The sequence below is a fragment of the Condylostylus longicornis genome, unplaced genomic scaffold (assembly GCF_029603195.1).
Source record: "Condylostylus longicornis isolate FDR11 unplaced genomic scaffold, ASM2960319v2 ptg000072l, whole genome shotgun sequence".
NCBI classification, from domain to species: Eukaryota; Metazoa; Arthropoda; class Insecta; order Diptera; family Dolichopodidae; genus Condylostylus; species Condylostylus longicornis.
The window spans coordinates 789779-805231 of NW_026578040.1; the positions used below are offsets into that span (position 1 = coordinate 789779).

Below are 15453 nucleotides of genomic sequence, written 5' to 3' on the forward strand. Positions count from 1 at the left end.
TTCGGTAGAAATAATTAGTTTGACAGACTGTATTTTCATTTGCTTGACCCTATCAAATGTAAAAAGAAACAAAAATAAAAACCCGGAAAAAGAAGCGTGGAAAAATAAAAAAAGAAAACCCGTTGAGTACTTCATCCATACGATTAAAAATTCCAAAAAAATTATTATAATTAGTTTAATGAGCTAATGTTGAAATATAAAGTTTCAAAGAAATTTTTTGGATTATTTTCCTTTACATACATGTGTATATATATTTATGGATATCTCTTTCATTGTGTTCCAAACTGACTACTGTCAATAAAAAAGAAATTATATTAACAAGTAAGAAACATGTATGTATATAATTTTGCACTACCTACTTAATATACGAAATTTCAAAATTTCTTAACATGCAAATCTTCACTGCAATATATCAGCGAAATTTCATTTAATAATTTAGATATTTCTTTTGAAGTAATATAACTAAGTTTAATTCCTAATAGCCCTAAATTTTAATGTTCTAGGATTTAAGGTTTCTTAAAACCAAGTTTATAACTTTCTTCATACATTAGTGATAAAGGTGACAATATTACATATGTACGTATATGGATTTGAAGAGAAAAAACGATCAAATTGTGCTTTGGCCTTAATTAATTAAGGAAAAACGAAGTTTAGTTATGAGCTGCAATTTCAGGGATTCAGGAGCGAGTCAGGTTCAAATTATGCTGCTACATGAATTGAAGCTGACTCGCTGCATTTTGAAAAGCGTTTTTTGCAGTTTTAATTCAATAAATATTTAATAAGGTAAGTTTAAAAAAATTGAATTTATATAGGTATGGCCCAAATTTTTTCTTCAGCTTTTTAAAGGAATCCTCCTTTGAGAACAACATTGAATTAAATTTTAAAAGAATAACTCAAAAATTTTACTGAATTCGGGTTGGGGGCCCAATTCGTCATTTTCTGAGACTTTGCTATAATTAGAACTAAATCCAAAAATGAAGTAACTTTATTAAGTAGACCCGCTCAAGTATAAGTATATTATTTGTATTTCTTGCAATTTTAATACAAGAACCATGAAGTTTCACTAGTTTTTATTCCATTTTTAAAAAAATTAATGTTATATTGTTTACAATATTTTTTGTGTGTTACAAGCTGTTATTTCTTAAGAAATTAGTTCAAGATTGTATTGTGCTCTCAGCATATTAGTTATTATGGTTTATAATATATACTGTATTATAATATATACTGTACAAAATCATATTATTTGAATATAATAAAAATTTTCTATTTATTCAGCATATGTAGGTATAGAACTGGAATTTTGAAAAATACATGAGTATGTAATATTTGTGCAACATAACTAAATCAAAGTAATTGTTTTGATTGTATTTACCATAACAGCATTCCTTTTAAAATCCATAAAGTTTTTTACTTCAGCCGCTAATTCTCGTAAAAGAATAATACCATCCTTGCGTTTTACTTCGAAATCATTTTCTTTGTATTTCTGTGAAGTAAAATATAAAAAAAGTAATTATTTAATTTAAAATTTGTATATGAAGTACATATAAAAAAGTCAGTCAGAAACAGAAAAGTATATACATATCTACCTATACAAATGTGGTTTGTCCATTCATTTACATATTATTATATATACATATTATTATTGTGAAAAGAAGCAACTGTAAACGTAATTTTAGAATTTCAGGCAAGGTATATCTATTTCATAAGTAATTCGACTACTTCCAAGCCGTTAGTTTTCGTTTGCTTACCAATTCCAATATTCTCAAAATATTCCATTTTTATTAAGAAACTAGTCATGAATGCTTGTATTGCAAGCCTTGCAAGTATTATGTCTGTACTTTTGAAATTGTTTCCCATTCTATGTTTGAGATATTTTAAGTTTACTTTGTTCCTTCAAAAACACACCCGTAATATGCATATAGATATGTTTTTTTCGTAATGAAAAATAAAATAAAACTTAAAATAAGAAAAGTTCTTAAAAATAATTACAAATAAAGTTGTGTCAAACCAATGATTTGTATTGTAGCACTTTTCTCTTCAACAATTAGTGAAAATACTGCTTTTAAATACAGTCTATGTATATCTACCACACTATTAAAAATATTTTCATTCATATACGAAACTATTTCTAGGATTGCATATTTTTCGGATAAACGATTTATGCAGTCTTTTTGCTTAATTTATGCAAGCAAAAATTAATTTAAAAAAAATAATTAGTTCCTTTGAGATCTAATGCATTTTGAGTAATTTATTTTAGAACCTCGCTTTGAGTTGTGTCGTATAAAATCGTAAATTACCTTCGGCAATAAGCAATTTAAGCGATCAAATTTATGTGTACGAATTATTTTAGTACTGTATACACATAAAATAATTCGCTACTAAAATCCATCCACGTATGTATTTGGATTTTATAATTCATGCGAATAAAACACCTAAATGTATAATTAGCTATTTCTAATACTACATAGGATAAAGCGTACAGCATACGATTTCTATGCAAAAAGTCTCAGGTCCGAACCCTGGGAAATGCGATTTATCAGATGAACTTTTGTTTTATTGATAATTTTATTTTTACCGACCGTATTGTTTGTACAATGGGTAGGTTATGTGATGACAACAAATTTTGCATATCGAGTTTTCGGTGGGAATGCACTTCTCCATAGTAGGGAAGTGTAAATAAACTGTGTGTGTACTTTTGGAAAAAAAACAGGCATCAGCAACTGGATGTTTACTATGGGCCAAATATACATTTTTGCGTATATAAAGAGAAGTAATCAACAGATTTCATTGAAATTTCAGGGCTTGAAAACTGATCTGCAGGCCGATTTTACATTTTTCAATGGCAAGCATGTCGAGCGAGGGAATTCGGGTAGAACAAAGCAAAACTCTACTAAAAGCCAAATTTACATTTTTCTAGGGTGAAGTATTTAACAGACATTTTTATAATATTAACTTAATACTTAAAGTAACACTTTCACTTAACTAGACAATACACATTGCGGTCGGTAATGTGCTGATCACATCAGATTTTTTTTGTTCTTATTTAAAATGAAATTAAAAAAGCTTAACCCTTACAAATATTTTTTTGGAAATAATGTACCGTATTTGTAAAAGTTTATATATAACATTTTCAATAAAATAACATTTTCTTATTAAATTTTGTCCTAAAAATATATTGTCAAGAAATTTAATGTACACTTATGTTTTGCTTACTAATACGTTTTGCAGCAAATCGCGAAAAGAATACATAACTAAATTCGTACCTATATACTTACTATAAAAAAATGTAAATTGCATTAACTTTAACTATTTTCTTGAGGAAGTGTTCACTCCTTGTTGTAACTCACACTTCCAAAACACAATTTATATAGAATTCTCATACTACCAAAAGCAAATAAAAATTACCCTAACAGGATGTAGTACCATTTTGTAAAAAGCGGTGGCAAAACTTCTTCGAAGTGAGTGAGACGGGAGAGTCGGCGAAGGGGGAGGGTGGGTGGAATTCTTGCTTTTTCAGGAACCCTAGAAGCAAAACCCTATCTAATGCCTTTTGTTTCATGTCTCTAGCTCTTCTAAAAGCATCCGTACTTTTGACACCTAAGTAGTATATAATAATATAATGCTATATATTATAATAATATAATGTAAAATAGGATGGTTTTTGAAGAGTTCATACGAAATATGAATAAAATAAAAAATTACAAAGGCAAATTCAAAGTACTGCGTAGCCTGGTAGATGTAGTGGTAGTCTGATAACCAGAAGGTTATTAGATCGATACTTGTTCGATATTGTCGTATTTTTCTTTTTTGGATTATTTTAAATTTTTTTTATTTTATTTTGTTTAAATTTTTTGTTTTATTTTTTTAATATATTAAAAACAGATAAATATTATTATAAAAGTTTAATAAAAATTTCCAAAAAAATATTATTCAAATAGTACTTAGAATAATTCTGTAGTTTGTTCTTAATAACTTGTGTTCTTAAGAACTTTGGCAAAATTCGCGAAACTTTTAAGTACATAAGCATGTAGGTATATTTTTTTTAATTTAAAGGGAAGAAAATCAGCTTTGATAAAGTGCGTATGTAGCGCACGAAATATATTAGCAAAAAATAAAAAAAGTATTTTATTCCGAATAAAAGGAAGTTTTCTTTTCATACCAATACGTAAAAAAAAAAATTTCCTAACGAATTTTTTTAAGCTTCGTATATGAATTAAATAATATTCAAAACTGTGGTTAAGCAAATAAAAATAAATTTTAAACACATATTTATTAAATCATGGGGGTAAAGATACAGAAATAAATTGTGCAAATAAAAAAAAATATTTAGGCATAAACAAAATACATTTATGTACATATGTATAGAAAACATATAACATGTATGTTATGTTAACCGTAGAAAAGTGTATATGCATAGAAATAGAAAAATTTGTATATAAATAGGATTTTTATACCCTTCGTGAAGGATATATTGATGTTGGAATGGAGTTGGTAACCACTTGAAGCAGTCGTCTCCCGTTTGGATATATATATATATTCTTGCTCAGCGTAAAATTCTGCGTTGATTTAGCCATGTCCGTCCGTTTGTCCGTCCGTCCGATTGCACGATAACTCAAAAACGAATAACGCAATTGGTCCTAAACTTTCAAAAGTTATTTCTTTTGTGCAAACGACGGCTTCTATTGTAATTGGACCAATTCGAACAGCGGATTCGGGTCAACGAATTTTTTTTTAATATTTCAAAAACTAATAAAAATATTAATATCAAATTTTGCAAAGATGTGTCCAATTACACTCTACATATGTTCTGAAAATTTTATTGCAATGCCTGCACTAGTTCGGGTAGCTGTCATACAACTCCAAAAGCTAATTTTAAATGTTTGAAAAAATAATAAAGTCAGATTCATGAAACTTGGCAGTCGTGTATCCAATTATAGGTCAGACATATCCATGCAATTTCTGTAGAGTGGTTTGCCAGGTTCAGATACTTGGTAAACAACAATAAGACCTAATTCTAGATATTTTAAAAACAAATTTTAACCTCAGAGTGCTAAGGTACAGGGTATAATTCGGTCGATTTATACTGATTGAAACGTTTTTACTTGTAATTAATTTTGATTAATTTAGCTTTAATTACTTCACTCTTGTAAGCAATAAGTAAAATAAAATTTTCCATATTAGCTATACCTGAAGGTCATTAATTGCATTTTTCGAATAATAGCAAAATACACAGAAGGTTGAAGGGTAAACATTATTTGGATTATAATATTAATTTGCTGCGAAAAAGCTTGTTTTTGCTGTTAGGCAAATGTCTATTATTTTGGAAAGGGAAAAATAAATGTTAATAATGCATAATATTGCGTAATAAAGGTTAAACAAATTTGTTTAAAAATATTTTGTTTTAGTTAATTTTCTAATGTTTTGGCCTCAGTTTTTCGCCTGATACACTTTTTATTTTTGTGATTTTTGCAATATTATATTTTATCAAAGTGAAGGTTAGTATATAGGTCTCTTCTTCCAGTAAAAAAGTCGATATGTTAGTAACGTGGAATTATGAGTAAAAGACAGTTAAACAAAAATTTATTGGAAAACTTTTCCCAAGTTATGAAAAAATGTGTCAAAATTAAACGGTTTTTGAATATTCCAACTTTGAGTTCCCATAACTGTAAAACAAGGGACCAAAAAGTAAAATGTCAAAAAGTAAAGTCATTTCATCGAGTCTCCGGTACACTGTATGCATACATATGCATAGTTCATACACATTATGATGTAGTAATATGTACGTGCCCCGTTATATAGCTGTTTCAAGCGTACAACTTGTAGCATATTTTATGTCTATATAAATGTTATTTGAATTGAAGCTTCACTCAAGTCAATTAAAAACTTTCCTTATTTGACTTGAAATTTTAGTAATGATTTACTTATTGCTTAGTAATGAAGCAGCAATATAAACGAGATATAGAAATAAAGAAACTTGTAAAGAAAAAGATGCGTATGGATACTAATTCATACTTTATCAAATTTATTACCCATATGTGTGTATGTGTGTTTATAGGAAATATGTCTTTTACATTTTTAAAGACAATATTAATATAAAAATAAAAAATCCATAATTTATATTTATTCCACTTCTAATTAATAAAAATTATGTATTAATATTAAATTTAATTATAATAAAATTACTTATTAATATTAAATTTAAATTTTTTTTTTAATTATTTGTCTTTTTAAAATTTACTTATATTATTTTTTATATAAATTATAATTATTTTTTTATTTTAGTACTCAATTTTTTTTTAAATCACTTCACTTTGATAATGTGAATTTTGCCAACCTGTTCTCGAATAAATTACAGAAATGTTTTTGTGCGCCTTTGAAATGCTTATATTTATCATTATATGGGAAAATAAGGCTTTAATGCACCTTTAAAAATATATTACAAAAATATAATGTATATAAAAATGAAAATAAAAAGATAAACTGCTTAACTCTTTTAGCTTAGGGTATTTTTGAGTGATTACTAGGGAAAGGATTTTTAGGGTGCTTAAAACTGCTTTTCGGCAACGAAATAGGTCACTTTAAACTGGAAAAAAAGTCGCTTAAAAAGGTTTTAATAAACTTCAAAAATTATACCAATAAGAATCAAAGTATCATTTTTATTTCAGTAAATTTTTAAAACTGAACATAAAACAACAAAATTTAACTAAATCGTGCTAAAAAAACCTAATTAAATTAACAAAAGGTACGATATAACAAAATTTAAAATCCAAAGTAACAAGCAAAACCTAAAATTCAGATTTATAAAAACCCAAAAGTATAACGAATCAATATTAAAAAAAAATGTGCAACCAAAATAAGGATTCAGCTATGATTGTACAAATTAGTTAAACATCAATTTAAATTTTGTGACATTAATTCAAGATTTGAAAGAGAAAAGATTAACAATTTTATACATTGAAAACGATCTTTCAAGATCAGTTGAAATCACTGGCGCAAATTCAAATGCTATAATTCGGCCATTTTAACTGAAATTTAACTATGTGACCCATTTAAGTTATTTATTTTTTCAACAACATCTTCAATAATCTCTATCTGAGCATGAAGAGATAACCGAGAAGTTTCCAAGCGAGTGATTGAAGTGCTAGAAAAACTAAAATTTGCGCAAAGAAATAAAAAAATGTTTTCCAATTTATTTTTAAAATCTAAATTTTAAAATATGTTGTTTGCTTTTGCAACGGCAACAGAATCTTCTTCTGGTGAATGGCACAACACATTTTCAATTTTTTCAAAATAGTGGGCATAATATTTTATTGCAACTAACTATGCGCCTTAGCATAATATAATAGGTTGGGTTAGAAGTGGTAAATAAAATTATGTTTTTCAGCAGATATAAATATCAAGGGATTTATTTCTTAAAGGAATTGTGACATTCAGTGAAATAAAAAAGAGAGAAATTAAAGAATTGGACATTATTTTGACTTAATTTTGAATTGTATTTAGCAAAGTAGCTTTAAAATGGAAGAATAGGTCGCAAAAAGCGAAAAATATTGAAAAAGGTTAAAAAAGGTGTTAAACTCCGAAAAAGTTTAAAAAAGGTTTTTCCAACTGGATGTCAAAGCAAAGGAAATTTTATGAAACGCATTTGTATATTGGTCCTAATAAGCACTACTAAAAATAGGTAAAAACCGAAAAATCCGTTCCCTAGTGATTATTTTAGTGAAATTATTAAAAATTTTCTAATTATTTGCGATGACACAATTTTTTATATGGTGTAACCGGAGAGCCCAATTACTTATAAAATAGATTTAAAGTTACAGAGAATGAAATTGAATCTAATGTTCAGGTAATTTTGAGAGAAAAAATTAACAATGTGATGTGTTTGCTTTGCTGATGTAAAATTATTTTCACATTTTTGGACACTTTCTAAATTATATATCTCTTTGCATTCATTTTAAAAAGAAAAGCTGTAAAAAAAAAATTAAATTTGAAACATCTACAAATATTAACTTTATTAGTGATATTAAAATAATAAATTATTTACTTCTCAGCTTCCATTTAAAAAACTTTACATCAATACTAAATCACAAATACTCGTAAAATGATGCACAACCCATTAAGTACGATACGCAAACGATGCATATTTTTGACATTTTTGGATATCAAACTTTATAAAAGTTACTATATTGATGCATTTTCGTACATAAATTTTATATGCTTTTAAATCACGCCGGACGGAAACACAGGCATAGATCTTAAGAGAGAGTGACACTTCGCAGTTGACGAATTTATATGTTTATAAATTGTATAGTATCAGAACTAACATCATAAATCTCCCACAAGGACAAATTTTTTCAAATATCTAGTTTGAAAAAGTTAAAATCCAATCTCTTTTTTTTACTAGTACATTTTAACAGTATTGTGTTGTAAAAATATTAAAAAATTAAATCAAAAAAACCTTTCTGACTCTATTCATTCTTTTGAAGATTTCAATAAATGCCACACTACAGGAATGAAAAAAAATTGTGCAAATTTTTTTTCCCAAAGTATTGAGTTTATTTCCGCATATTTTTTTAAAATTTGACACTAACAAGTTTGTTAATTTTGTCCTATATATGTATGTCTCCAATTAGTGCATACTTCTTATCAGCCCCGGATTTATCATACATGCAAAGTATGCATTTGCAATGGGCGATAAAAAATAGGGGCGCCATTGAAAACTTAAAAAACCCCTAAATTTAAAAAAAAAAAATTTTCACCCAAAAAAAAGGATTCCAAGTTTTTTTTTATACATCAATTTATAGCGAAATTAACTTAATAAAATCTACCTACATGCAAACATAATATTTTGTTCCTACACATATTTTCTATTTGCACCATATAACAAAAAATGTTCATAGAATTAAAATTACTCATACATTTCTTTACTCTACACTACTCTTTCATTCTTATTTTTTATGTACTGTATATGCCTATAAACACAGAATATTATTTCACACAGCTGTATACATTCAAACGTTCATATATATAAGTGAAATCGTCTCATATAATATACATACATATATAGAAGCAATGTACGCAACAAATAAAAATATTCAAAAATACACATGTACACATAATTTATATTGTCTAATATGAATAAGATCAACTAATGTCTTTATATCTAACAAGTCCCAATACTCAATTTTTTTTACGAAATGTTACGAATTTTTGGCCTCGTTGTTGGTTTTTTCTTTAAATGCCACTGATCGTGTCATATTTTTTATTACTTTTTTCTTTTTTTTTACGTAAAAAAGAGATTAATATTTTAAAAATTCTCAGGATATTATACACATTTTTTAAAAAGCTTCCCATTTAAATTCTATTGCACGAAAAAGAAAGAAAGGTAGGAGGAAAGAAAAAATGAAAAAAAATTTCAAATTCATATTTCAGTATGGTTTCAAATGTTAATGAGGAAGGATGTATGATTTTTTATGCACATTTTGTATTTCCCAATAAGGTAAGTTGAGTAGTGTCGGCTAACAAAAATGTTATTAAAAGTAATATAGGTTGACACATTTCAACAATTTGAATTATCTCATTTCGATTATTCATACGTTACTTATAAAATTGTTTCAAATAATTTCAGTTAGTTTTTAAATTATTAAAAATAAATATGTATGTACCTACTTCCAATAAATTTTTTTTTAAATAATTATTTTAAAACTATTTCAAACATGTTATATTGAGTGCTTCAAAAATTTTGCTGTGCTCTTTTTTCATATTTCATTAGCAGGTAAACAAGACCAATCTATTTATAAAATGTCCCTGCATGTGTATGTATGACCTATCTTAATTCTAAACGGAAAGAATTTTAAAATACCTGAACAAAAATTTTAAAATACCTGTTATTTTACAGTCGGAATTTTCGAGTCATTTGGTAAAATACCATTTATTTCAAAAATAGAAAAATATTCAAATCCGGTCATAAAAATATATGATTGTTTTTTCCAAACATTTTAAATATTTTTTTTTCTTAGGTAATTGATATAAATGATAGTAAGTTTTTAATATTTTTTCAAATAAAAATAGAGGTAAAATTTTGAAGTTTATATAAAATTTGTATTTAACAAATAATATTTGATTGTATTTTAGATATTATTTTCTAATTCCCTCTTCAAATTTTTTCTTTACTATGTATTTATATCAATATTTTAATAATTATCTTTGATTAATTATATTTTCAACTTGACACCACAGGTACTTCCCATATCTTGCGTTAACTTACCCTATGAGAAAAAAAAGCTGTTCACTTAAAAATAATGAAATGCTTTCAGTAACAAATAAAACGTTGAAGGCGAAGGTTGTGTTTGTTGTTTTTCCGCTTTTTTTTAAATTTTAAAATAATTATCAATGAAAATATTAATATATTTTTTTGATTTTTCAAATATATGTTCTAAATTTTACCTGCTTTATAATAAGTGTGAATTTATTTTAATATTTCTTCTCAAAAAATAGCCACTTCGATTTAAAAAAGGCCATATAAAATAAGGTGTGCTTTCAAGTTTCTCTCTGAGCATTGGGACTTGTTAGATATAAAGACATTAGATCAACACTCATGCGTACACATATAATTATCTCATAAAGCAAAATTTTTATTTTGCTGAGATTGCTCCCTATCAACACTCGCTCGTACACATATAATTATATCACAAAGCAATGTTTTTATTATGCTTAGTGATCTCCCTGGCTACACTCGTTCGTACACATTATATTTAAATTGTTTCATACATGCAAAATTTTATTTTTGCTTAGTTGGCGCCCACTCCCCAAACAAACAAACACATTATTATAATGTATTACTTTTCTGTATGCTATTGCATTAGTAAACAACAAGAACAAAATAAAACAAGTAAAAACGTTTCAGTCGGTATAAACCGATTGAATTATACCCTGCACCTTTCGTTATTGTGTAGCAATTACTCGAACCTGTGAAATCGTTCTATAGAAACTTCACGGACATGTCTGATCTATAATTAGACATCCGACTGCCAAGTTTCATTAATCTGACCTTATAATTTTTCCAAATATTTAAAATTAGCTTGTGGAGTTGTATGGTAAGTGCCTTAACCTGCCAAGCAATTCCACCAAAACTTCACAAATATATCTGATCTATAATCGGACAAACAACTGCCAAGTTTCATGAATCTGACTTTATTATTTTTCCAAATATTAAGAATAAGCTTTTAGACTTGTATGGGAGCTACTCGAACCTGTCAAGCAATCCCACCAAAACTTTAGAAATATGTCTGACCTACACTTGGACACACGACTGCCAAGTCTCATGAATTTGACTTTATTATTTTTCCAAATATTTAAAATAAGCTTTTAGACTTGTATGGGAGCTACTCGAACCTGTCAAGTAATTCCACCAAAACGTCAGAAATATATTTGACCCATAATTGGACACATGACTGCCAAGTTTCATGAATCTGACTTTATTATTTTTCCAAATATTTAAAATTAGCTTCTGGAGTTGTATGGCAGGTACCCGAACCTGTCAAGCAATTCCTGTAAAACTTCTGAAATATATTTGACCTATAATTGGACACATGACTGCCAAGTTTCATGAATCTGGCTTTATTATTTTTCCGAATATAAAAAATTTGCTGTTGGAGTTGTATGGCAGCCACCCGAACCGGTGCAGCTATCCCATTATAATTTTTAGAGCATGTGTAGAATATAATTGGACACATGTGTACAAAATTTTATATTTATAGCTTTATTAGTTTTTGAAATATTTAAAATAAACTCTTGGAGTTGTATGGCAGCTACCCGAACCCGTTGTCCGACTTAGTCCAATAACAATAGGGTTCGTCCTTGGCACAAAAGAAAAAACTTGTGAAAGTTTGGTGTCGATTGCATTATTCGTTTTTGAGTTATCGTGCGATCGGACGGACGGACGGACGGACGGACGGACGGACGGACATGTCTAAATCGACGCAGAATTTTACGCTGAGCAAGAATATATATATATGTCCATACCGCAGATGACTCCTTCAAGTAGTTACAAACTCCATACCAAAGTTAATATACCCTTCACGAAGCCCTGCACTTCATTTTATAAAAAATACAAATTAAGAATGAGAATAGAAAGAAATTAGAAAAAGAGAATGAGAGCAATATTCTTAAATGATGGAAAGCATAGCTTGATATTGAGATTGTGTATACCAATATTTTGTTTTTGTTTAACAACAAAAAATTTTGAATGAATTTTAAAATTACATGATCGTTATGAATTTCTACTACTATGTTCTGCTTTCGTTTTTGAAAAAACTGTTATCAATCACAGAATTAAATTTTAATTGATAAAATCTACTACTTATATTGAAAAAATGTTGTTTAATAATCAAGTGAATGTTAAGAATTTTTATGCTGAATTGATGTAGTGTAAGTCATCCAAAAAATAAGAGTAAAATGAAATGGCGCATAATTTGCGTCACACATTTATCTCCAAAATTAAAACAGTTAAGCAAAACGACATTCTGAAATTTCAAAACCACGAGCCTATAAATACCAGTAAATGCATTTATTTTAATAAAATCTAAAAAATATAATGAACAGTATAAAAGCTTATAGCTATGTACATGAAAAGCTTAGTTTTTAAGTCACAAATTTTAGAACGAAACTTTGATTTTCCTTAAATTTTTGAATGCAAGTCGAAACTTTTTTTATACGCTGCTTCATTTCTCAGGCGATTTGTGAAATAAAAAGCCAAATTTTACGAATAAAAATAAAAATAATTATAAAAATAAAAATAATTATAAAAATAAAAATAAAATTACGAATAAAAATAAAAATAATTTTTTACTTTTTTTCATATTCAAATAAGCTGTGAAAAAGTTCATTTGATATAATTTTCATAGAACCTTTTACAATAAGTTTCACTTACGTCAAAAAGTAAATTTTTTGGTTGTTAAAATCAAAAAATCAAGTTTAAGTGATTGATATAAATCTGATCATAACTTCATAAAAAAACGTACAGTTAAATAAATTACCTTGTTTTTGAATTTATAAAACAAAAAATTGAAAGTTTAGTTCCAGACTTTAATTCTATAATTCAGCACAATAAGGTTACAAGAAACTGCTTTATGATGCACAATGTGCAATGCCTATTAAATTTTGTTCACAGTAATAAAATAGGTGAAAAGGTTGAAGGGGGGGGGCGCCCTTTTTAGGAACCGCTTAGGGCGACGAATACATCAGAACCGCGCCTGCTTCTTATATAATCTTATATGTACTGGGTGACTCCATAAAGAGTACAATATATATCATTGTTTAGCATATCAAAAAAGGGTAAAATTTTTGTTTGGAGCTAATTATCAAATGTCAACGGTTTCCTAGATACAGGGATTTTAGCGAAATTTCTACTTGCAAAAGTTCCTTTTCTTACAGATAAGTTTCCTATCGAAAAAACATAAAAGCTTCAAACGAACAGTTAAGGCTAGAAAAAGTGCTTAAAGCTACATATTACATAATTTTTTATTTTATGTACTTTTGGAATACCAACTATGTTAACTTTAGAAAAAATCAAAATTTTTCCTTATTTTAATTTTCTAGTTTTCTTGTTACAAAACTTTCTCCAGCTGGTACAGAAAATATAATACAATAACCATTTCCATGTCCAGATTATAAGGGCCCTAATAAAATGTAAAAAATTGTCACTATTTTTGATTTTTGTTGATTTTAAGTGCTGTAATTATCAACTTTTATTAATTTTTGATCACAATAGTTGCTCTAAAAAGCAGTTGACATTTTTTAGAATCGTTATTTTGGTATAAAAATGAAATTTTAAGATTTTTATTGAAATACAATAGATATTAGAGACAGAACATTATTGTTGAATTTTTTGAAAACTTTTTTTGTGCACCGAGCAAAGTTGAACCGAAGATTACCGAACTACTCAAACGACCAACTGTTGTCATCTCATTGCTGACAAAAAAGTTTGGAAAAAGTAAAACAAGGGGTATTTACCTTTAAAATTTATGCATTTCAATAAAAATCTCAAAATTAAATTTTTTTCCTTAAAGTAGCGATTCCTTAAAATGTCAACTACTTTTCTAAACAACCATTTTGATCAAAAATTAACAATAATTAAGTTAACACTTTAAGTTAATAAATATCTAAAATAGCAGTAATTTTTTTTAATTTATACATTTTATTAACCCCTTTAAAATCTTAAGCCAAAATTCTGTAAAAAAAAATTTCAATGTTTCGAAAAATTTTCTACGAAATTATTGGGTTAGAGAAACCTAAAAAATCAAGATAAGGCAAAATTTGATTTTTTTCTAAAAGTCGAATGCTTGGTATTCCGAAAGTGCATAAAATACAAAATCAACTAACATGTTGCTTTCAAACTTTTTACTAGTCCTTTAAGAAACTATTCATTTAAAGCTTCTACATTTTTCGGAAGAGAAGTTGTAAGCAAAAAAACTTGAGCAAATAGAAATTTCGTTTGATTTCGTTTAAATCCCTGTATCTCGGAAGCCGTTAACATTTGACAGTTTCAAAAAAAATTTTACCCATTTTTGATGTCCTAAGTCCTTTATAAATATATAGTTTTCATGGGTATACTCTGTTAATTAAATTAATATGCTTCATAATTCATAAAAGTTATTGCATATGTGTTTCTTTTTATATTAAAAGACTATATAATTCTTTTTAGATTTTTGTTATAAATATTACGAAATATTTTCATATTGTTAGCAAGTCTAAATCATTGATTTACCTAAACTACCGCATCAGGAACTTTAAAAGCTTATACAAGTTTCTTCATATTTTCATTATGTTAATTTTTATATGCTTGACAATATATATATAGCTACTTCTCAGGAGTCAAAAAGTGCGGGTACTTCTAGAAGAGCTAGGGACATTGGACAAAAGGCATTAGATAGTGTTTCGCCTCTAGGGTTCCAGAAAAATCTGACATTGGAACTTTTTAGCTCCGAAATGACCTATTTTAAGATTTTCTGAAAAAATTTTTAAATAAGAAAAGCACTATATAATATGTTTTATACTATATAATATTATAAGAAACACAAACCAAGAAATAAATAATACGTTTTACGTTATTATTGGAAGCCCAAACCGAGAAATAAATAATATTTGAAAATGTAATGATCTCACATACTTTATGTTGGAAAAATCGAAATAAGCTTAAATAAATGTCAGCTTTTATCAAAGACACCAGACGTTTTTTGGCATCTGAATATTTATAAATTTTATTGTTTTGAATATTATGTTTTGTCAGCGAGCTCAAAAAAAAATACATTACACAATTTATGTACGTATGTACCTAAAATTTAATTTTTAGTACTTTTCCGAAGAAAAAAGTGCTTATTAGTTTCACTTTGTCGTCCGCCTGTCCGTCCGTCCGTCAGTCCGTCTGTCTGTCTGTCCGTCTGTCCATCCACCCGT

General features: G+C 27.3%; 1 protein-coding gene across 4 annotated transcripts in view; it reads right to left on the reverse strand.

Annotated features, from left to right (window-relative positions):
- Positions 1–15453, reverse strand: part of LOC129612490 (voltage-dependent calcium channel subunit alpha-2/delta-3) — a 79333-nt gene that overhangs the window by 31465 nt on the left and 32415 nt on the right. For all 4 annotated transcript variants that reach the window (XM_055526109.1, XM_055526108.1, XM_055526111.1 and 1 more), the window contains one exon: positions 1373–1483. In XM_055526109.1, coding sequence (XP_055382084.1) covers positions 1373–1483 — 111 coding nt within the window. The remainder of the gene's footprint in view (positions 1–1372; positions 1484–15453) is intronic.